The sequence below is a fragment of the Misgurnus anguillicaudatus genome, chromosome 19, assembly GCF_027580225.2.
Source record: "Misgurnus anguillicaudatus chromosome 19, ASM2758022v2, whole genome shotgun sequence".
Taxonomy (NCBI): Eukaryota; Metazoa; Chordata; class Actinopteri; order Cypriniformes; family Cobitidae; genus Misgurnus; species Misgurnus anguillicaudatus.
Genome location: NC_073355.2, coordinates 41,958,913 through 41,984,325, shown reverse-complemented (window position 1 = coordinate 41,984,325; position 25,413 = coordinate 41,958,913). Strand labels below are relative to the sequence as shown.

The 25,413-nt window shown below is 34.7% G+C and overlaps 2 protein-coding genes across 4 annotated transcripts; both read left to right on the top strand.

Annotated features, from left to right (window-relative positions):
- On the top strand, nt 1-18,986 carry LOC129421458 (butyrophilin subfamily 1 member A1). Of its 2 annotated transcripts, XM_073857699.1 has the most exons (9): nt 2-762; nt 937-989; nt 7,908-7,972; nt 8,323-8,670; nt 8,772-9,044; nt 9,340-9,447; nt 9,640-9,684; nt 12,196-12,222; nt 13,768-18,986. In XM_073857699.1, the coding sequence occupies exons 3-9, from the start codon at nt 7,924-7,926 to the stop codon at nt 14,310-14,312; spliced, it is 1,395 nt and encodes a 464-aa protein (XP_073713800.1). In that variant the 5' UTR covers nt 2-762; nt 937-989; nt 7,908-7,923; the 3' UTR covers nt 14,313-18,986. The 2 variants fall into 2 exon arrangements, with proteins under 2 accessions (XP_073713801.1, XP_073713800.1); XM_073857700.1 differs by lacking the exon at nt 937-989 and having other exon boundaries at nt 1-762.
- Nucleotides 18,987-22,401: 3,415 nt separating this feature from the next.
- Nucleotides 22,402-24,978, top strand: LOC129421781 (retinal rod rhodopsin-sensitive cGMP 3',5'-cyclic phosphodiesterase subunit gamma). 2 transcript variants are annotated; one of them, XM_055177335.2, is made up of 4 exons: nt 22,402-22,529; nt 23,573-23,782; nt 23,869-23,909; nt 24,167-24,978. In XM_055177335.2, the coding sequence occupies exons 2-4, from the start codon at nt 23,640-23,642 to the stop codon at nt 24,241-24,243; spliced, it is 261 nt and encodes an 86-aa protein (XP_055033310.2). In that variant the 5' UTR covers nt 22,402-22,529; nt 23,573-23,639; the 3' UTR covers nt 24,244-24,978. The 2 variants fall into 2 exon arrangements, with proteins under 2 accessions (XP_055033310.2, XP_055033320.1); XM_055177345.2 differs by having other exon boundaries at nt 22,436-22,529; nt 23,583-23,782.
- The last annotated feature ends 435 nt before the right edge of the window (nt 24,979-25,413 follow it).

Genomic DNA, 25,413 nt, shown 5'->3' with positions numbered 1-25,413 from the left:
ATGCAAACTTGAAAAAAAATAGAGAAAATTACTCATTATTTAAATGGGGAAATTTAAATAAAATGTTTTTTTTTACAAAATGTAAGAAAGTGAAAGTAAAATGAAGTGAAATTTCCAGTATTTTTAAATACTTCATATTATTTTATGTGTTGGTATCTCAAATCCCCAAACATCGGACCTTAATTCAAGAAAGAAGAGAATCCAAGTAGAAGTTTGTTCAATTATTAATATCAAAAATTTAATTAATATCACAACATAAATAATAAACGATAGTACTAGTATAAGTGATTATCTCCATCTTTAACCAGAAGCCCCATCTCAGACTAATAGAGTAAGACATGTAAAGAAGGGGTTAGACTTTTTTGTTTAGTGTTGCAGTTGCAATGTCCAACGCACCTGTGCCGGTTGTCATGTACTCTGTGCTGGAAGAGGCCCCTCCTCTAACAGATGTAATCTGACTCCAAACTTTTGCCCTAATCAAACCTGTTCTTCCAGATATGCACATCTTAGCCATCTACACGAGCATTACCTGTAAATGACAATCATACTGTGAAAAGGCTTACCCTAATTAAGATCTTTTTTAAACAAAACGCTTATATTACACAACTTTTTTTAATGCTAGGGATTTGGACTTTCTATTTTTGCCTAAAACATTGGCTAACAGTGGAGATCTCAACAGGAAAAGCAGGGGTCTGTGAGAGAGATACACCAGAATTACATACCACACAGAACTGACGAGCTGCATGTAAAGATATGTACAAAGTAAGTACACATTCTGTAAAATAAAGTGCTACCAAGATTTTAAATAACACATAGTGAAGGTTATGAGTTTCCTGTTTATCAGAATGATGTAAGGAAGCTATGTGAGCACTTGATGTTTATAATCATAAGTGAAAGTAAAATTGAAGTTTCTGTTCAATCCTCTTTTAACAACAGAATTTATTCATATACTCAAGAGGATTGGAAACATTCTCAGTATTGAGTTAAAGGTAAGTCATGACATTTAAATAAGTGTACCATTATGGTTTTGGAGGTCATGTACTCTATTAAAATTAATGCTTCTAAAAGGTCAGTCGCAGAAATGGCATACAAAACAATTTTTGATTTCTCAAAGAACTACATTTTTTCTTACCTTTTATAGCCTTTTTGAAGAATCTTTTCAACTCCATGTTAAAGCATTTATTTTATTTAATCACTGTTTTCCTTTTGTAAGGTATTCTCTAGGATAAAGACATATGCCAAAAGCTGCTAAATACACACATAAAAATATATATATATATATATATATATATATATATATATATATATATATATATATATATATATATATATATATATATATATATATATATATATATATATATATATATATATATATATATATATATATATATATATATGAATGTAAGCGATGTTTAGCTTTAATAATATAAAAACATTTTAAAAATATACAAACAAGGATTAGATTTTTTTATACATGAATAAGTTTAACCAGATTACAAATGATGATAAAGATAGTTGCACGTCTGCATTTTTTAAGTGAGATCCAGATCTCTCACAAACTTTTGAACTTCCCTCACTGCTTCCATATGGCAAAATGATATATTCAAATATATTTTTAAATATATTTCAAAATATACAAAAACTGACAATTTTTTGTATTGCGAAATATATATTAATAATAAATATATTTTAAAGCATTTATATTCATGTTGGAAGAAAACCTATGGATTTACAATACTGGAAACATAACAGGTTTGAAAAGATTACAATTAAATATATTTTTAACTGCAAAAATATACTTATAATTGTATATTTTATACTTATATATTTTATACTTTTATACATTTTATACAAACATTTATATTTTGGCCCGGAAAAAAAATATTTATTTTGCTATATGGGTTGTAAAATGTTTTGTTGCCCCTGAAATACATTTTGATATATATACATGTTAATATATGACGGTTAGAACGAAATATATTTTAAAATTCAAAAATATAATTAAAGCGACACCGTGTAATTTTTCAACCTTCATAATAAATTTTCAAGACCCTTGTGATTAGTACATCGACTTTAAATAGGTTGAATGACATGTCTACCATAGCCTGCCGGGGTCTGTATCACTTTTACTCGTATTTTAAAACTTAGGGTTTCGGGTAGTAACCAGAGCACAAAAAAACTACAAAATTCGACTGCTTTACAGCATAAGTCACTTCCTCCACGCTTTACTTTCTACAAAATGCATTAAGCATATATTTAAAATATAATTTTTTCTGTATGTTATTTCGTAGAGCAAAGAAATTTAAAGAATTCTTTCGTCAGTGCTGACGTTTATGAAGGGCCTACTGGGTATTTATCATTTTTATTGCCACCTGGTAATTACAAGTGCAAAAATGATGTGCCAATATACTAGGAGAATATTTCCACATCATAGAACTGGGAAAAAATATTTCTATAAAAAATGTTATCACCTGTAATTCATGTTATGTAATTTATGCTATACATTGCCCATGTGGTTTGTTGTATGTTGGAGAAACAACAAGAAAATTGAGAACTCGTACTTGTAAACATCGTAATGCTAGGCATGGGGATATTAGCAATACAGTAGCACAACCCTTCAATATTCACATTCATTCATGCATATTATGTCTGAGATAAAATATTGAACGTACAGTTAGTCCAGAGAAACCTTTTGTGTTTTTACTTTAGAAACATTGTTTCCTAAAGGACTTCAATTATGAATTTTTAGGCAGACACATTTTTTGGCACATTTTATAGAGGTACTCAAGCTCAACAACAGTTACAGTTTCACTTTAAGCAAATGAAAAACATTTAATGGTACATTTGAACCGAGACTTCAGAGCTTGTGTTGTCAACAAAGAAATGGCGTGACCAATGACATATGAAGCCTCACTTTTTGCTCAATCATGTGTGTGTATGTCAGAACATTCAAACTTCAGACCTTTGTATGCCCTTTTTCTTACATAATACTATATAAGTAGTGTTGTATGTGTATGTGTATTAGCTCATACTGGAATTTATTGCCACACTTGAATGGGTAAAAAAATTATTTTATGGAGCAATTCACACAGGCGCACACAAACATGTAGGCATGTGTGCATTGGACAATTCCATAGACTTAATGCATTTTATATTGTACAAACTATCTATTCTGTTCCCCTAACCCCAACCATCACAAAAACTTGTTGGCAGTTTGAGAAAGTACTATTTAGTATGTTTTTTAAGACGATCAGTTTACGGGGACACTTCATGTATAAACCATGTTTATAGCTTTGTAAACATTATACACTATTCATGTCCCCATAAATCATATACCAACCCTGCCAGAAGCCATTTTATAGATTGTGGCTCTGCCCAGTAGGGAACATGTCACTTTTTTGACCTGGTTTTAAGCTTTTAAAGGATGTGTTTTGGTAGATTGAACAACACTAAGGACAGGTGTAAACGAGGTGTAAAATATTTTGAGCTCATCCAGTTTCAATCACATTCAGAGCTAGTCAAAAACACGTTTGACCGGATTGCTTTTGTGGTGTAGACGCGCATGTGGTCGAATGTGTTTTGTAAATCTTGTACATATTTTTCTAATTTGGATTTATCTGCCTGCACATGTGCACATCACCTTGTAAGTTTGCTGCACAAAAAAACTTGTACTGTAAACTTTTGTCACTATTTTTAACTACAGCTTATAAATGCTTACATTGAGATTACTAAATTTGGCAAGTTGAGCAAACTTTTTGACATAATTTGGATGCTTTAAGGAACAGTAGTCACTAGACATTAAGAAATAATTTTCATTTAAAATACTTATATCACTCACAACAGTGGTCCGGCCAGGATATTGTCATTTAAAAAGTGGAGTTGCAGCCCACAACTGAATTTTGTGTATTGGCCACCAGTTTTGTGATTGCAGTACCAGTTTTGGCCACAATCCTACATACTGTTCCTTTAAGTTTCTGAATTCAGTCAACTAATAATAGTTATATCAACACTGAGTGCGTTTACATGCACAGTCTTACGCTGATTATGCTTAATATACTGATAACACGTGGGGTCATGTAAACGCGTAAAATGGTTTTCCTATATCGGTGGAAGCCCATAAACGGCTTAAGCAAAAAACGATTGGCACAGGTAGTTTTTTGCGCATTACGCCGATTTCCCCTAAGGTAAGGTAAACACCTTAACCCTCAAGAGTTCCTTTAAAAAACTTCCTTAAGTGTTCCTAAGGCCACAAAATGACACCTTCTCAAAAATTCACTAAAAATGTGATACGTCAATATTTTCTTTCATTTTAAACGATGCTATCTTTTAGAACTACTTCTGCCTGAAACAAACATATCAAATATTAATATAATTTGTGAAAATTTTAACCCTTTATATGCCCGTTTGTTTACATTAGCCCATGTTTTTTTAACAGAAAAAAACAAAAAAACTAAATATTTTCCAAAAAACACATTTGAACCGCCATGTGATTATTATTATTATTATACCCTGAGATGGGTCAAAGATTGGTAGCAACATTGATTTTCATGCATTGTTATTTTTTGAATAGAGTCAGATTTTATAAAAAACTTCCTTAAGTGTTCCTAAGGCCACAAAATGACACCTTCCCAAAAACGGCTCTAAAAATATCATACGTCAATATTTTTTTTTTCATTTTAAACGATGCAGTCTTTTAGAACTACTTCTGCCTGAAACATACATATCAAATATTAATATAATTTGTGGAAATTTTAACCCATTATATGCCTGTTTGTTTACATTAGCCCATGTTTTTTTAACATAAAAAAAACAAAAAAACTAAATATTTTCCAAAAAACACATTTGAACCACCATGTGATTATTATTATTATTATACCCTGAGATGGGTCAAAGATTGGAAGCAACATTGATTTTCATGCATTGTTATTTTTTGAACAGAGTCAGATTTTATAAAAAACTTCCTTAAGTGTTCCTAAGGCCACAAAATGACACCTTCCCAAAAACTGCTCTAAAAATATCATACGTCAATATTTTCTTTCATTTTAAACAATGCAGTCTTTTAGAACTACTTCTGCCTGAAACATACATATCAAATATTAATATAATTTGTGGAAATTTTAACCCATTATATGCCTGTTTGTTTACATTAGCCCATGTTTTTTTTAACAGAAAAAACAAAAAAACTAAATATTTTCCAAAAAACACATTTGAACCTCCATCTGATTATTATTATTATTATACCCTGAGATGGGTCAAAGATTGGTAGCAACATTGATTTTCATGCATTGTTATTTTTTGAACAGGGTCAGATTTTATAAAAAACTTCCTTTAGTGTTCCTAAGGCCACAAAATGACACCTTCCCAAAAACTGCTCTAAAAATATCATACGTGAATATTTTTTTTCATTTTAAACGATGCAGTCTTTTAGAACTACTTCTGCCTGAAACATACATATCAAATATTAATATAATTTGTGGAAATTTTAACCCTTTATATGCCTGTTTGTTTACATTAGTCCATGTTTTTTTAACAGAAAAAACAAAAAACTAAACATTTTCCCACAAAAAAACATTTGAACTACCATTTGATTATAATTATTATTATACCCTGGGATGGGTCAAAGATTGGTAGCAACATTGATTTTGATGCATTGTTATTTTTTGAACAGGGTCAGATTTTATACAAAACTCACACTTGTGATCCTAAGGCCAAAATGACACCAAAATGACACCTTCCCAAAACCTGCTCTAAAAATATCATACATCAATATTTTTTTCCACTTTAAACTATTAAATCTTTTAACACTACTTCTTCCTGAAACATGCATGTCAAATATTAATTAAATTTGTGGAAATTTTAACCCTTTAAATGCCAATATGTTAACGTTAATCGAACCACAGTGTTCAGCTGATGTCGTAAAACCTTTTGTGGGACATCGTAGCCCAAATAGTGACCTGTCCTGATTTCTCACTCCAGAGACTGAGAGCTAATAAATTTTTTATCTGTAAACACCTGTCAGAATGAGCAGCCCCACATAAGCCTGCAGTTTCTCTGTCTCAAGATCTCTCCAGTCTGTGACTGTCTCCCATGTAGGTTTGTCATGGCCCCAATATGCTGCAGGATTTCATGCATCAGCATCAATGAAAAGCTTGAAGTCAGGGCTGATTCGGGCAGTGGCATAGTGTGTGAGCCCTGGGATCAAATCTCTGGCTGCTGGAAAGTAGCGGAGCATCTCCATGTTTGTGGGAGACCAGAAGATTTTTCAATTTTTGACGTCCATCCTGCCGCCACTTCATCCATCTCCTCTCCGCTCTCACCTTCTGACAAGTCTTCTGAAGATCTCTCTAATGAATTAGACTCCAGCTGGTCTACTTCTACCTTTGAGGCCTCCGTGTCGACCTCAGAATCCTCGGAGGAAGATGAGGAGCCATCCTCGCTCTTGAAGTGCATGATTATTTCAGGAGCCTTATGTGTGCTGTAATGCCTTGCCATTTTCACTACTTCTGCTATACTGTTCATACTTATAGCAGTGTATTTGCATAAACAACATGAGCGAGAAACAAAATGAAGATTGATTTTGTTTCGGTTCTGGCCTCTCATCGTTTTTATTACTGAATTAGTTTATAACGCAGAATGTGCCTTTCAAAGAGAGAAGAATTTGGATATGTTGAATATGCCCCCCATGCCCCACTCATCATCGACCCCACCCCGACATCACCCCACCCCCTTACCACTCAGACACACTTTTTTTACACACACACCAATTTTCAACATTAAAGGTTTATCTTTTCAGCAGCTATGCGGTCCGCAGAAAACAGCAAAAATTGTGACATTTTGATGAATGCATGAAATGGTAAAAAGTAGCGCCACCTGGTGGACAAGTATAAAAATTAAAACTTCAAGGCCAGTAGTTTAAAATGATATATTGACATAAAGGTATGTATTAGTTTATGTTAAGATAAATGGGGGGTCAAAAATGGTAGTTATAATGGTTTTCAATGGGGCATTTTTTGTCCGAAGGAACACATTAGTCGGTTTTTGCGTAGCTTAGCCATTTTAAGCTAATTTAAAAAACTGAAACCAATATTGTAAAATGTATCAAAAATGATTAACCTTTGGCAAGTTTGGGCAATATTCAATCATCACAGTCAAGATGGTTTAAAAATCAAAATCAAAATGGCACAAAATGTCCCTAGGAACTCTTAAGGGTTAACCGGCTTTCTCACATTTTTGTCCATGTCTCCGCGTATGAAAGATAAACGTCACATGCGGAAGTAAGCGCAAAGTAATGCATAAAAGTCTCCGCTCGACTAAAGCAGTTGGCAGAAAAACCGTTAAAATAGCAGCTCATGTTACATTTACAGGTTCTGCAGACACGAGAAGAGATACAACAGTACAGCTTAAGACAGATATGCCATCGGCTTTTTGAACGACTATTATGTAATATAGGTGGTGACGTCACTGCCTGCGAGAAAACTGATAATTCTTCAAGTCCCATGTAAACGCAGTTGTCTGCATAGCCGGCTTATTGATTTGCATAAACGCATGAAAACTGTTTTCTATAATAAGCAGATTTTTGATAGTTATCTGCTTATTCTGTGCATGTAAATGCACTCATTGATAACTAATCTTATTAATAGCCACAAAATCATAAACTGACCAAAGAAAATTATTTTAGGCATGAATGTGAAATCAGTTTTTTTTTTAAATGAAGCTTTATTTATTGTTTGGGAGGAGCATGGTCATGTAATCCAACCAATTAGCGCGAAGAGAGGCCTATAAATCTGTCCCATGAGAGTTTTTGCCGAAGCCCTCTGCCACACCATCCTCCTCTTGGACAGTATATTGATTACATGTGCAAACTCGTAAAATAAATGTTTTGTTTTATCTTTTTTTTTTTGCAGCTGTGTCTTTAAGGAAATGAAGTTCATTTGTTTGACTCTACTTATTATAAGTGGAATTACAGCAGGTAGGCTAATTATTTGTACCTTACTAACTGATGAAATGTGTGTTAGGTGTGTTCAACTTCATGTGAAACCGCAAGAACCGACAGGAGGATGAAGTCAAAGTATCGTGAAAGCAGACTGCTTTGTATGATTTTTTTTTAAATTGTTCTCGCTGTTCTTTGTCGCTTCTTGTGTAACTGCATAAAGTCGAACAAGCCTTTCATGTTCTTGACTGTAGACTGTGATTGGTCATCACATGACAGAAACTTTTTTAGAGGCTCTTATAACTGTTTACTTTTCTTACAAAATCATACAGGTTAAAAACAACCCGAGGGAGTAAATGAAGACTGATGTGTTTTCTGTCTCTTAACAGATAATTTTGATGTTGTGGGACCTGTAGATCCTCTCATCGCTATAGTTGGTGAAGATGTGATTCTGCCCTGTTCTCTCAAACCCAAAATCAGTGCAGTAAACATGAGAGTCGAGTGGTCCAGACTTGATCTTAAAGACGTAGTTCATCTCTATGAAGATCATGAAGATAAAAACACAAATCAGCTTCAGTCGTACAGAGGAAGAACTGAAATGTTTAAAGATGAACTACAGAAAGGAAACACATCACTCAAACTCTCAAGAGTTCAGATCTCTGATGAAGGAGCTTATAAGTGTTTTATTGATTCCAGAACCTGGTATGATGAAAAAGTTGCTAATCTACGAGTTGAAGGTGGGTAGGTCAACAAAAACCTTTATAAAGTAAAATAAACACATATGAAAAGGAAACTGTGTGGTGATTATGCATTTATTGTACACTGTTGGATGATAAAGCTATAGGAAGTCCTCCACTCATCACTGTAGATGGATTTGATGGTTCTGGTGGACTTCATCTTCAGTGTGAATCTAAAGGTTGGTACCCTGAACCTGAACTTGTGTGGCTGGACAGTGAAGGAGTCACTTTGACATCTGAAACTACAGACACACAGAGAGAGACAGATGGATTCAGAGTAAAACACATGATCACTGTATATAACAGAGACAGTAAATATCACTGTAGAGTCAAACTGAGACATCACATGATGGAGACTGAGATTATTACATCAAGTAAGTACACAAACACTGATTCTGGTACCTGTAAAGCATTATTTGTTTTATGGTTAGGCTAGTTTTTAGGTTTGCCTTTGCTATCTTTTTATATTATACTACTAGTAGTAGTAAATCATGCATTACGTAAAACAAAAATCATTTTGCTATTAGCTTGTCTATTTTATGCATTATATTTTGTTGTAATCCAATGTACTTTGTACTGTACAACTTTAACTTAATTTGAACAATATATAAGAATTGTTTCACTCCACACAAAGTACTCAATTTGCTCACTTTCATTTCTTGTTTGCAGGTCAAATGTTTCACTCTTGGAGAACATTAATCGTTTTGATCTTTGTCGCTGTATTGATCAGTGTAGTCGCTGGAATACTAGTAGTTTTTTTGATGCATAAGAAGAAAGGTAACATTCAAGTTTGTTATTTCATATACCTCATTACATGTGTTTTGTTAACACTTATGAGTTTGATATGTCAGCTTTCCTAATATTTTGTTTTTTGTCGGACTATATTAACATTTAATGTTTGTTGTTTTTGTTCCTAGTGTTATAAAATAATTAATTGTTGTTCTCTTGTCTTTTTTTTATATTTTTCAGCTTTTTATCAACTGTTACAGAGTCAGAAAGGAATCACAGAAATTGGTGAATATGTTTATTTGGCTCTACTTGTTTAATAATTTATTACTAACATGGGTTCATTTACACTTCTTAAAGTCATATTATGAAAATTTTATAAGATGTAAAATTAGTCTTTGGTGTCCCCAGAGTGTATGTGTGATGTTTTAGCTTAAAATACCCCATTAACTTATTATATTATAATTTATTATAACATGTTAAAATTGCCACTTTGTATGTCGTTTTTGGGTGTGTCCTTTAAAATGCAAATGAGCTGATGAAATGCAAACACTGATCGCAATATTGGTGGTTTGTTGGAATTGAAACACAATTGTGCTATTATGTTTTCACTCTCCTAAAACCGGGCTGATGTCTTCCTTGTTCTATGAAGTCCCTCCTTCAGAAATACGTAATGTTTTGATTGTGTAGCTTGTCCAGTGTGTTGTGATTTGACAACAGCAGCTTAGCACATGTTGTCCAGAAAGGTTACACCAGATTAAGGAAGCTGTCCTCAGCAAAGGCCAAACAAAAGCGATGTGACTCTGGGATAAAAATAACATTGCTTGTTGGCATGGCGACAAAAACACTATTAATGCAACTCCTCCTCTTCTCCCTACAAGCGCAACAAGGCCGCGTTCTTTTTTTCATATTCCAGGCGAAGGTTAATCAAACATTCTGAATATTGTCTTCATATACGTGGAAGTAGAGAGCTGTAGTCCAAACCAGACGTTTTCTGTAGACCTTGAAAGGTGAATTTCATTAACTCATTCACCGCCATTGACAAGTTATCTCGTCATTTATGAGTTCATATTTAACTAATAAACATGCCATTCTGGACGAATTTCAAAGTGAAAGTGTAATACCGCTTTTATCCACCAGATGGCGCCAAGCCGAATTTATCAAAAACTGAAGTTAAAAAGATTTAATGGTTTATTTTAACTGTCTTTATGTTTGATAGTCATTCTGAGTCTGATCTCTAACATAAATTCTTTTTTTAAGCTTTTTGCTCAAAATATTGTATTTTTGAAGAGAAATATCCATATTTCAGTGGTTAAATTAAGTAGAAAAAGAATATATTTAATGAAACGTTTTTTCCCTATTTTGTTTGATTGTTTGTTTCTTTATTGTTTGTTTGAAAGCAGAAGGTGTGTTCTTTAATTTGATATAATTTGTATGTTTATATATTTATAGAAAATAATTTTTCCTGCAAGGAATTTTGTGAAAATTTTGTTAAAATCACAAACATGCAGGTGGGCAACTTTTCTTAAAAAGGCTGGCGGTGAATGAGTTAAAGACCAACTATTGTCGGATTCACGATTTTACATGTTGGTGTGTAAGTGTGTGTTAGTGCATGTTAACAATATGCAAAAATTACATATACCCAAAGTAAACAATGATCGTTTCCAATGTAAATCTCTTTTCTTGGACTACAACAAACACACGGATTGTAGGCAACAGTTTACTTCCTGGGATTGGTGATGTAGAGAAGACCGACATTATCATAATTCCTCCCGTTTCTGACTCACAGCCTGTAAGTTAAAGGCGGAGTCCATGATGTTTGAAAGCCAATGTTGATATTTGAAATCACCTAAACAAACACGCCCCTACCCCAATAGAATCTGGACCTTCTGTTGATAGACCCGCCCCACACATACGCAACCCGGCATTTGATTTGATTTGATTGGCTATAAGTGTGTTTTGGTAGTCGGCCCGTCTTCTTTTCCAACGCGTTTTTCAAACATCGTGGACTCCGCCTTTAACTCCTGTTAGCAACCGAATCTTTCAAACATGGTAAGGAGCGTCATATTTCAGGTCAGTCACAACGTACAGATTAGCTGACCAATCAGGGACAGTTTTCAGATTTATGAGTTTTGTACAAAATCAATGGGTTTGTGAAAGGCAGGATATCTGGAGCTACAAAAATGTACGGTATGTGGAAAATAATGTGTTTTTTTATCCATAAACCAATTTAAAGAAAATATATCGCTTGGCATTGAATTTTAAGTTTTCTAATTTTGCAAGTCAATTTTGCAAATCATTTATGCTCTAACAGCAATATTACTAACTAAAAGTTGAAAAATGGGATCACGAAAAATGGCACCTTTAAAGGGACACTTCACTCATTTGCATTAAGCTGTGTATAGTCATGTTTTTGAATGGTCATACATCATTTTCTCAGTTGCCGCTGAGACAGGAGAAATATAGATTTCAGTGTTGCACTTCCTTCTTTCAATGATGTAAAATCATCATTTTGCATCATTGAAAGAAGGAAGTCCAATATCTTTGTTGAGGGGATGAGACTACAAACACCCCTTTTCTCGGTCAAATAGGCACCAAATTCTAAATGTATGTTACATTTTGACTACAAATATGACAAACTTTCAATAAAGATTCATGTTTCTACGGGTGAAATGCTCCTTTAAGCACCTTCCTTTTTAAGAGTGTAAGTGATGATTAAAAGTATTATTGAATTGATTTTGAGGAGAACTGTTTTGGACTCTCTACTGTATGACTTTCTTCTGTCCTGCCTGTTTTTAGATATCAGAGTATGGAGAAACTATGAAGGTAAGTCAATTTCTAAGATATCATTAATGCTATTGAAATGTTATACTGTATATTTGCAACTGTTAGAGGTGACTGGATGTGCTTCTGTATAGTTTCTTAAATCAATCATTATGTTGCTCTATAATCACTGCAGGAATTACACTTAAGGCAAATTGACACAAATTCCAACAAACATCAATAAACGAGACTGGTGGAGTTTGTTGAATCAGAGTAACTTTGCCTTTGGTTACAACAGAACATTCTTTTACATTTTAAGTTTGTCCCTATTGCTGTATTTGTCCTTTATTGCTGTATTGCTTAAAAAGCCACCCATTTGGACCAACAATGGGATTCAGTGGTGTTGGTGAAGGCATATCATGCTCTGTCCTTCCTTGGCACTTCTGTATACATTTCTTAATTTCTTAGAATTTGGTTAAATTCTTTGAATTCTTTGAGTCCAGTTTTAATAATAATGATGATAAATTGTTCCATTCTAATGCTGATTATATTTTAGGGACTTGACTATAAAAATCCTCATATTCTTATAGTTATTCTTTCATTATGAACCTGATGTCGCTTAGATTCTTTCAAACACATATCTTATGGTAACAAAATCCCCAGTCTGGTCACAGTCAGTGATTGCAGGTTAAATAATATTATTGAATCTAGCCGCCACCACCAGATTTCTCCAAAATTTAACAACTGTTATTTTTGTCACGTTCATAAAGCTTGCTATATCATGTGATAGACAAATGCTACGGCAATACTCAATCCATGTTTAGATGCAGAGGCATTACTCCCCTGATCTCACAAATTTCCGTGGCATAGTCACAGAATTTTTTGCTAATTTTTCCGTGGCATTCTCACGGATCTCCGCATATTTCCCGTGGCATTCTCACGGATTGGTAAATTCAAACAATAACCAACTTACAATATTGTTTGCTGGTGTTTGTTAGTTCAGTTTGTTAGATCAGTATGAATCTTAATCTAATGCGTCCTCTTTTTCCTCATTTAGTTTTTTTAGTAAGATGTCAGACACTGAAGTTGCAGTTTTAATTACATTGTTTTAAATACATCCTATAATACATTTGCAAGCCAATGATATATCTGAGAGGGGCGTGAAACATTTTTTTAAACCAATAATTTTTGTCATACCAAACTAACAATTTAGTGTTATTTTAAGCAGTGTAAAACAAAATAAACCAGGTTTATATATATATAACCTTGGGCAATGCTGGGGCATGGGGGGCCCCCGTTCTTGGACTTTGCTAAGGGCCACCAAAATGGTAAACACGCCACTGCGCATGCCTTAGAAGAACTATTTTGTTTCCTTCAACTATTTAGTCAAGGGATCTTTTAAAGAACCATTTCTTTCATACCTTTTTATAATCAAAATAATCTAATTTGACCATTGTGGCTTTTGTTTATTGTGGTAAAATAATTGACAATGGACTGTTAAATAATTGAAAGCAGGATGCACAAACAAGGTGGTGATGATGCATTGTTGATTTCTTGATTTATTTATTTTTTAACAATTTCTTTAATAGAGAAATCTCAATATTTTAGCAGTGAATGTGACTCTGGATCCTGATTCAGCTCATCCAGATCTCATTGTGTCTCATGGCGGGAAACAAGTGAGAGTAAGAGGAAACATCCAACCAAATGAAGAGAGCGATGAAGATGAAGAGCAAAATAACAAGTTTGATATACGTCGCTGCGTCCTGGGAAGTAAAATCGAATCAAATAAATTTTACTATGAGGTGCATGTAAGGGGGTTACCTGATTGGGATGTGGGTGTGGCCAGAGAATCTGTTAACAGGAAGGGCTGGATTGAAATAAATCCTAAGAATGGATACTGGACTGTGGGAGTGAGATATGGATCAACGTATCAGGCTTGTGGAGATCCACGTGTTCTTACCCTGAGTGTGAAGCCTCAAAGGATCGGGGTGTTTGTGGATTATAGGAAGGGTCGGGTCTCCTTTTATGATGTGCAGGCTATGTATCATATCTTCTCTTTTAGTGGTCAGTCTTTTAATGAGAAACTTGTTCCATTTTTTTCTTTGGGTTTTGGTAGGAGCGATGCACCTCTGACCATCTGTGATGATTTTTAAATAAGCATTAAGTATTAAAGGTACCCCAGCTATAAACACATGTATGGTTTAATAGATTAACACTGGGATTGGCAATATGAATGTGAAAATTAAAACAGTACAAATGTCATAGTTTGAACTCTTTCCCTGCCAGCGTTTTTAAAAAAAGTTGCCAGACAGCGGCAGCATTTTTCATAATTTTCACAAAAGTTTAATGCCTTCCAGAAAATGTTTTCTGTAAATATTTAAACAAACAATATATCAAATGAAAGAACAGACCCTCTGCTTAAAAAAAAATGAGATAATTCTATTTTTGTGAAGGATTTTTGATAGAGATCAGGGCTGCGTTTCCCGATAACGTTCTCCCTTAGCGCGCTACGAAGACTCTTAAGTTAAACCTTAACTACAGGTTTACCTTTTCTAGGCGCGTTTCCCGAACTGTACCTTAGCGGGTTTCTTAAGGTATTCTTTCTTACGTACGACGTTACCAGGTGCTGTCCATGGCGATGGTGCTGAATAGGTTGATATCGATTGCTCGACAATCAATTGTTCACTTTATGTAATAGGTACTTCGCTGCGTTATGAGAGAGCGGTGTTATTTATTAAAGAAACATTTCAGAAATAGAAAAAGTTACACTTATTAGGAATATCTGGTAAAAATATTTCAAATTTAATATAAACCTTGTATATTTTATTTTATATCAAACCCATGCAAAACTCGCAACTTCATGTCCAAAAGTATAATGCATAAACTGCTCCAATGCATCCATTATTCCTTCACTTTAAAGGATAATTTATATTAGGGGTTAATAAATGCATTGCACAGGGGAATAAGGTGGGTCGTGCAAGTCACCTGGCTTGGTATTACACTTAAAATATATAAAAACAAATTGTTGTTCATTAGTTCACGCGTTTATGTGCTTGGACACTGCGCAAGCAGCGCGTTTAAAATGCGGATAACGCTTAATGGACGCGTTTCTGGAGCCGCGCCTGTCTGTTTACCTTAAATATAACATAAAATATATATTATATGATATATAATGAATTGTTGTATATGATTCTTTTAGGTTTTAGCTTTGATTAGTTTTAATGTGGAAAATTTGTTGACCTTATACAAGCAATAATCAAGTGGAGCATTTTCTTTTTAATGTTTATAAAGAATTTGGCATGCAGCTGCCTCAAAGTTAGAAAACATTAAAAAACTTCGATGCAAAGTCGACTTAACATCAATAATAATATTTAGGAAAATCAACAATTATGATTTTGTGATGAATGTGCTCCCGTGGTCTGCGATTTTACTTTATTTGTTTTATTGCAGCTAAAATAGATTCGCCCTGCCATAGTTTCACCAACTCCTCCACCCAAACTCTTTTTAAATAGTTTCTTAAGCCTGTAATAGTTCGAAGCTGATGTTCCTTTGGAAAAAATATAAAAAATCTAACAACCATCAGTGTAATAATGTCTAATTATGTGAATGTTTTATTCTTTAAATAAATAAAAAATGCCTAATTTAATACGGAGTGTACTTCAACTTTTTTTTTTTTTACAGATATTTAGTTATATAGACTGCAATCTACACAAGCTTTTATCACAGTCATGGCCCCTAGCGGAGTCAAGTGGGATAAGGTATAGCTAAGAGTGCTTCAGACCAACCTTCCGAACGAACGACTTACAGAAGTGATACGTAACTAAGAACGTTTCGGGAAACACGTATTAACGATAAGGTACAGCTTATCCAGATGCAGAGCGATCTTTAAAACATACACGGAGTTCTTTCACGTGAGGTGCTACTTCTGGGTTGTATAAGTTGCGTAAGTCCACCTGGTGGATAATAGCGGTATTGCCGAAAGCCAGAAATTATCATCACTGGCGCGAAGCATTTTCTCTTAATTGACGAGTTATCTCGCCAATGGCGGGGAAAGGGTTAAATGTGCAGTGTATAACTTTTATAAGGATCTCTTGACAGAAATGAAATATGATATACAAAACTATATATTATCAGGGGTGTATAAAGCCCTTTCATAATGAAACGTTATGTTTTCATTACCTTAGAATGAGATGTTTTTATCTACATACACAGGGGGTCCCCTTTCATGGAAGTCGCCATTTTGTGCCGCCATGTTTTTTACAGAAGCCCTTAATGGACAAACCTTTTTTACGAAGTTGTCTCCGACAATGAATTTTTTTATATATATGCGTTTCAAAAGCAAGGGGTGAGCAGTGGACTGAGTCGTTGGTTGCAATTCTCAACCTCACCACTAGATGCCGCTAAAATGTACACACTGCCCCTTTAATAAACTTTAAACTGAGGCTGCCATTTTGTTTTGATCACTGCATGATGACAGTGTGATCATGATCCAATGCGAAGCAGAGGCGCCCTGGTGTTGTGGGCTGCTTCGGATGAGAAAGTCCAGGATCAATATCGCACTTTACAGGGACTATTCGAAGAAAAATGTTTTGTAGATCTTATCACCTCTGAATATGTTATCACCTACCTCACATTACTGTTAACATCCACGTGTCCTTATGAAAACAGAAGCAGCTCTGTGTTTGGATCTTTCTAAAGCTCAAACATGTGTTGACATAATCCTCATGCTTACAGCTATTATAAACTACTTGAAACCCGGAGAATTCACAGAGATCTGCTCTATAAATCAGACTGAATTCCCACAGTATGCATATGCGCTCAAACTGTAACTTTATTACTTTTTACTCAATGAAAAACTGGAAACATACTTAAAATAAAAAACTTTGGCAGCACATAAAACGACAGACAGTTTGATCCCACAGCTAGGGATGAACTAAAGTAACAGATTTGAAAAAAATCGAAATAAAGAAAATATATTTATTTATAAAAATTAAGTCACACGTTTTTTACCCGTCATTCCCTTTGAAACCACATGTTCTTACAGTTTCCCGTCACACGTGCTCATCCCATCAGTTTCGTTATTTGCTGTATTAACCCCTTCAGACCCCGCATCCACTAGAATGAATATCACATGTTTTGTGGTTCAAACCAATAAAAATGAATAATCAGGTCTGATTGGGTTAAAGGGACACTCCACTTGTTGAAAATATGCTCATTTCCAGCTTCCCTAGAGTTAAATATTTGGGGCAGCACAATGCAGCACAATGCGCAACACGTGTGTCTTTTGCTAGTTTCAACCCGGCGCAATGATCATTTTCACCACGTTGATTAAATAGCAAATGCATTTGCGTCCGATATTGCGCCCATGGGCGTTCTGGTCTGAAAACGAGGTGTGTTCAGGCGCATTGTTGGCGCGTTGCTATTTTGAGGCAACTGAAATAGACTACGCCATTGACCAACAAAAACCTGCTCTAAAGTCTAAAGTCAATGGCGCAATTTTGTTTGTGTTATTTAATGAGCGCGTTAGAGATATGCACCTACAAACAGGACGACAATGCGTGTTTGCTTATCACACACATGGATGCACAGCAGCATATGTTTTTAAATATGAAAAATACGACATACAATATGATATAAGAATACGACACAAAAACATCAGCACGAGGCTGTAAAACACTGAACTTATTGGCTGTTTGTGAAATATTAATTATAATGTGTGTGAGCTCACTTCACACATGATACTCTTACTGACCCAATGCCTTTCAATATAAGAATCATCCTGGATGCGCAATAATTAAAAAAACAATATAGATTGACGATCATTGATACAAAATCCGATGGAAACAACAGAGAAATATCAATATTTCTCAAATGGAATACGTTAGCATGGAGATTTCAGCAGTGCAAGCTCATCTGGAGTTATTACGGATGAGCAGTTTCATAATAAGAGCGCAAAGTCTTTTTATGAATGAACACATTCCGATATGACCTCGTTGCATAACATGTATTATTAATTTTGCTAGAGCATTTATTTCATGAAACAGCACTTATGCTACGTTTACACCAGCTGCGGTAGAGGCGGCAAGCACAGGTGATTTACATGTTAAGTCAATGCAAAGACGCGATTAGGCATCCTGCAGCGGGGTACGAGAATGGTGCGGAACGCGCGAATTGAGCGTTCCCACGGGAAACGCGCGAGTTGAAAAACTGAACTTCGGCGGATTTACACACCGCATTAACCAATCAGGACCTGGCTATAGCAGTGATGTGATTACAGGAGGCGAGCGTAGTCTCAGCAGAGACGCAAATTTCCGTGTGAATGTCTCGAATGACTAGAATTCACAAGCGAATGAAGCGAGAAAACTCAAATGTTCAAGCGTCCAACTAAGCACGAATAGCGCGTTTTTGCCGCCTCTACCGCGGCTGGTGTAAACACAGCATTAGAAATTACATCTAAACCCTTCAACCTTTCTAATGATATATGACATGACAAGTTTACTACTCTTCCTCATCAATATAATACATTGTAAACTTAACAGTTTGTAAACAAAAACACGTCGGCACCTCTCATGGGCCTGGTTAACAGGATTTAAATGCAAAAGATTATTATTGAATATCTTGGACATGAATGAGGACCGATTATGAGAGGTTAGAAGGTTTAAAGAGCTGCTTCACCTGTTTGCTTTAAACAAATGCAAATATTGCATCTATTTTGAAATGTTTTTTTTTTTATGTTACCCCACGGATTTATTGTATATGATGACTTTGTACCTGTGGATATGATGAGATGAAAACCTGTATGCTTTTCAAAAAACTCACGGCGCTGTCTCCACACATTTGTAAATCTCCTGTTTGTTACAAATAAAGCAAAAGTACAAACCTTTTCTTGCATATTTGTAAATTATTATTTCACATTACACATCATGTAGGCCAGGGATTCCCAAAGTGTGGTACGCGCACCCCCAGGGGTACGCATGCTGCCACCAGGGGGTGCGCGAGAAGAAAAATGTAATGGCGGTCTGCTTCTTTAAGTGGGATTTTTCCATACAATAAAAAAAAAAATGAACAGTAAACATTTCCTTTGTAATCGCTTTTATTTTAAATAAAAACTTTATTAGTTTTTGAAAGAAACGTAGAAGCCAGCTGCTGTCTTTTTCTACACACTGCTCTTCTGTTATGCACTACAGCCGCTATATGCGTGCTAACTCATTTCATTCATTCCATATATATTATAAATATGCTTAACTGGCTTAAATTAGGAAAACTGTCAAGTGTGGGATGTCTTATGATAAAGTTGTTAGTCACGAAGGAGGAGAGGGACCAAAAGAGAGAGACTTTTTTCTATGGCAAAAATAGAAATAATGAAATGTGACGAGACATGGGCGCGTCTAATGCACAGGATACACGAACAATGTGCTTTTATGCATGGTAGAGAGACCGCCAATGAATTATATAATAAAGTACATAAATTCTTACAAAGACACTGTAGAGAACTTATTAAAAGCTTTCATTTAATTTTGTTTGAAACTTGAGCTGTTATAATGAATCTGCAAACAATTATACACCTTTTGTGCGACCATTTAAGGCTTTCGTTAAAGTGTTTGATGGGTCTGCACGTGACGCAGGCATCTTGAGGGAGAGCGCTCCGGTAAACATGAGGAATGCTCTCATATGTCATCTATTAGCTGACGGCAGTAAGTGTAAGTTTTTTACTATAGTAAACTCGAATGGCGTCTAAATATCACAGTGGTTAAACGCATACACGGGGGCGCGCATCATCTACGCTGAGCGTAGCTGCGTCTGGTCGTAGTTTCAGATGGTGCAACAGGCGTAAATATTTTTCACAATGTTCAACGTAGCTAAGCCCGACGTAGGACTTACACCCAACTTCTTAACGCTGGTGCAACCGGCCCCTAGTTATTTGCGCATGATTAAACACGAGTCTTTATGGCGAGAAAACAAAGCTTATTTACGGGTTTTTTTTTTTTTGTGGGGATTGGGGGTACGCCAACCAGGTTGGGACATAGAAGGGGGTGCGCAGGAAAAAAAGTTTGGGAACCCCTGATGTAGGCTGTTCATACATTTACAGCAATTCAAAACCTGCTATTTTTACTTCCATGACTGAAAGAAAACGTCTTTTAAAGGTTTTAATTTCAGTACAAATGAAAACAATGCATTTTTTTTAGTTCAATCTTAAACTGTAGTCTTCTTCCTCCACTTAGTTGTTCAGTTTACAAATCCTGCCATCTACAGTAAATAGGGAATCGGCATGGCGCCAGTGCAACTGACTTTTAAAGGGAATGAAAGATGAAACTCTCATTGGTTTATTCCACGTTATGCCCCAAAACACACCCATTACTCATTACGAAAATAGGAACAACCCTTCGCGCACAAACAATTTCTCTAGTCGTTAAATTAGAAAAAGTGGCATCGAACACGCCCATTTAGACAGTGCTTTAAACAATGCGCTTAGATCGTTAAAATAGGGTCCTTGATTTGTATTATTTTGGAATCCATTCTGCCGAAGCTGCGGTCACACTAAACTTTTCGTTCCATTGACTTCTATTAATATGCATGAGAATGTGTCAGACCAGAAACACAAGCATTTGTGACCTTTCTACCTACTGAAAACCACAAATGGACAAAGCCAAAGATCATATTACACTTCACTTTACTCTCTGCACCAACATCGGACACTTGCATAAGTCTTGCGTGACTGCAGCTTTACTTCCTATAGTCAGAAGAGCCCAGCTCACACCAAAATCTGCATCATTTTATGGTCTTTAGATATTGCTTAGGTTTATGAGATTTTTTGACAGTTATATTGAGGTAAAATTGACAACAAAGTTAGATTATTTAAAAATAAAAGAACAGCACATCTCTGCTAAACAAATAAAACAGTAAGCAACAGTAAAACCTACGGTACCTTACAAAGCATGGCTAATAACCACAACATTTTTAAGCAATGTTTTTTATCATAATGATGTTTTAACTAATTAAATTGTCTGATGTCTTATTATTTACAGCTGCAGCATCATGAAGTTTTTTATTGTTTAACATTGAGACTAGCTTATTACCCTGAGACATATAAAATATTCACCCGAAAAATACTGCAATGTGTTTTCAATTTTAGCTGTCTATTCTTGGCTGTGTCACCGTTAAAAAGCCCTTCAGTTCCAGTCTGTTTCTCACATGGCTTTCAGATTTCTGCAGCCACGTGATTTATTTAGCATCACTACTTTTTTCTTTTATTAATAACCTTCAGACTCAAAAAAGCAACATTTGAAAATATTTGCAGCATTTTTGTCATTTTAATTTAAACAATTTCAACTTGATTTTATAAGTTACGTCAACTTTTTACAAGCCAAAACTTAAAGTGGCAGGTTGGATAGACTTGCAAAAACAAGTTGTTTTAACTTCATGCAACTTCAACTTTTTTATAGTGCAGTTAACTTTTTTAAATAATATTTCAATTATATTTGAGTGAATATTGTGAAGCTGTGATAAAGACGGGCCTGTTGATCCGTGTTGTGAATGAGCAAAGATATTTAGATAATCTCTTAGACTGCTGATGGGACTAAACTGAGGGTTTAAAGCTCACACGGGACGTCTGGATATGCTATCCAAAAAATTGAATAAAATCACATGGATAAGTTGAATAAGAAACATAGAGATCGAGTTGTGTGTTGTGGACAAAGAACAGGACTACACATGTCTATAACTTATAATATATTGTAGGTCTGTGACTTTACATTTTAATCAAAGTCGATTATTACTCATATTTAGATTTTTTTTAAGATATTGGTCTTTGGCCTCACTATACAATCAACATATAATTCACACACACATAAAACAACAATACACGAGGTACAATATTCAATTTACGAATAAATAAAATAAAATTTCTAATTTGACCCCTTATATTAGACTTATTGCATTTGGTACAAAATTACACTTTTTAATGTAATGTTGATAAATATTCTACCTAAATGTCCTTCTGTTTCCAAACATAGTAAATATCACTGAATATTTTTTTATTATTTGACATTACATACTTAATGCAACATTTATAAAACTAATAAAATACATAAAATGTATTAAAACACACATTTTGATCTAAAATTGAAGAAACTAAGACATGAACTATGGTAAACAGACAGGAGTGACCTCACATGTGAACATGTGTCAGTGCCCGTGTGTTGCCTTTTAAGGGTTGATGACAGCAGCATTGTTTTGGAAAGAGGAAGGACAGCGATGGATAGCTTTTAATCCCCTTTATGATGCTCAGAATATATAAGAACAGATGTGTTAAGAGTGAGCAGAGTCTTGAGCCGCTTTAACACACATACAACACATACACAGAGACACAGGTAAGTCATTCTGGTTATAACCAAATCTGAATGTCTGACTTTATAGTGGTGAACAATGCAATACTGTTATATGGATTTATTGTTTGTTTTTTTTGCATAGATTTTGCACTTAAATGTTTAAGTTTAAACAACTTGACTCAAACAAGTCATTTCAGCTTTCATTTCAGTATTTGGTATAAATTAAAAAAATAAAGTTAAATGAGCTTAATTTATTACAATTTTATTTTTATAATTTATAGCAACTTCTAACAAGTCAAAAAAGTTGAAATGACATATTCAAGTTGTTTAACTTAAACATTTAAGTGCAACAGGGAATTTTTACAGTGTACTTTTTCCCGATGAACTGTTTGGACACTGTAAGCCACATACAGTACATGTCAATGTATTAAATGACGAGTATTTATTTATAATTAAAGAAAGAACAAGCATACTTATCAAGAAAAACATTTCGTAAAAAGATTGTTAGGGTTTATATCATAAACTGATAGATGCATTGTTCAAAATGTGTACAAGTTTAGAGAGTTTATGGGTGTTGAGCTTTAGAAATATTAAAATTGAAATCTTTTGTTTACCGCTTGGTTTAATAATTTATTAAATGCACTTGAATGTCATTGCAACTTTTAAAATATATTTTGGAGTCACTGTTTAATAAGGTCACGGATATCATATAATATGCATTCACTGATACAAGGAAGATTTTGATGTCTAGCAAATTCTGCTTGTTTTGCATTGACCTTCATCTAATGAGATTAATTCAGCAGATTCAACAGTAGATTGGAGGGGATTAAATGATCATACTTCATTACAGAGTCTGGACACATGGCCACTATACTTTTATATATTTTAAATTATATATAACATTATATTGCCTTTATAGATAAAAAAATGTAGAAATATTTGGATGTGGAATTTAAACAAAATCTATTTAAAAAATTAAATAAATTACTTTGGGATTGGATAATTCATAAAACCAATGAAGTGCTGGGATTATAGGAATTTTACGTAATCTTAAAAGCCAATTAATCAAATAATCAATGCTTCAGTCTCTTACAGATCATCATATCCAGTAAGTGCACAGGATTTATAACTGGGTCCCATCACCTCATAAATATGGATGTCCTCAAACCCAAAGCAACCGGCAAGGTTGCCACACGGGCAACAGGGTCTGCCAGTCCCCGCAAGGGTCCGCCCAAGTTTAAACAGAGGTCAACCCGTCAGTTCAAGAGCAAACCCCCAAAGAAGGGTGTTATTGGGTAAATGACTTTTAATGCATTTTATTACCGTTGAAATGCATTTTTGTAACAGCCCCTATAATGTATATCAATATTTTTATTTTCAGATTTGGTGAAGACATTCCTGGAATGGAGGGTTTAGGAACTGGTATGTATTTCTGAGCTAATAACTAAATTCAATTGACGGTTTGCAGCGAAAATGGATTTTTATAACCACTGAAATTCACCAGGAATGCACAAACAGTGAAAAGTAAAATGGGAACATGCCAAATGTTAAGAAAATAAATTTTGCTATTTGAAAAAAAATTGTCCTGATATTTCGTAAAACAATAACGTATTAGAAGTCTTCATTCAGACTTTAATCCTCATTGTACTGAGACTTTCCCATAATGTTTTCTGTCACAGATTTTAATGTGATCTGCCCTTGGGAGGCTTACAGTCACCTGGAGTTACATGAGCTGGCTCAGTATGGCATCATATGAGGTCACTTCCTGTTCCAGTGCCCCTCCCCCAACACAAATCATTTTGATATTCATGTACAGCAAAACTTTTATCACTATTAGAACAGCACTGATACATTTGCATATAATGAACTGAATGTTATGTACAACACACATGGACCGTTTCACTATTTAACTTATTTTAGTTAAAAGTAGTTTTTTTTTACTCTGTATCTTAATACCATTTTCATATTGGCATGTAACAGGCATTTTAGGTGGCAGGTGTCGCTTTTGACGCTAAAGTAATGAATGCACAAAATGTAGTAACTGTAGTATTATTTTTTTACTCTGGATGTTTATGATGCTGCATACAATTATATTATCTGAGACATACACATTTTATTTGCGAATACTATTTAATATGGATAAAATGCAAATCTTCATTTTGTTTAGCTGCCAAGTTGTGTCTTGTACAAATGTGTGTGTGTGTGTGTGTGTGTGTGTGTGTGCGTGCGTGCGTGCGTGCGTGCGTGTGCTGCTCTCTGTGAGAGTTTGGCCCAGTTTATTGGCCTTCTAATGCTGAAAAATCATCTTATAATCAGTTTGTATACAATTCCCGATGCCCAACAGAAAAATAAAGCTTGGTCATTTTCATAAATTTTGTCTGATGTATGCATGGACATCTATAATAGCTGGTGAGAGCCACAGCATTTGGTCCATGGAAGTAACACTGCACTGCAGTGTTTTATAACTTCAAACCTTGCAAACTATTACGTATAATAAACATTTTTGTGCTATTTTTAGAACAAATGCCACTTTTAATGTTTTGTAAGGTACACTCTCAAAAAATGTACAAAAGCTGTCAGTGGTACCTTACATGTGAATATTGATACTTCACATTTAAAAATTGATACCTCGCATGTGGATATTGGTACCTTGCAGGTCAATATCGATGCATCACATGTATATATTGATACCTCTCAGGTAAACATTAATACCTCGCAGGTGAATACTGCTACTTCACATGTAAAATTTGATACCTCGCATGTGGATATTGGTACCTCGTAGGTAAATATTGATGCATCCCATGTAGATACTGATACCTCTCAGGTAAATATTAATACCTCGCATGTACATATTGATACCTCGCATGTACCAATTGATACCTCATGGTTAGATATTGATACCTCGCAGGTGAATATTAATACCTTG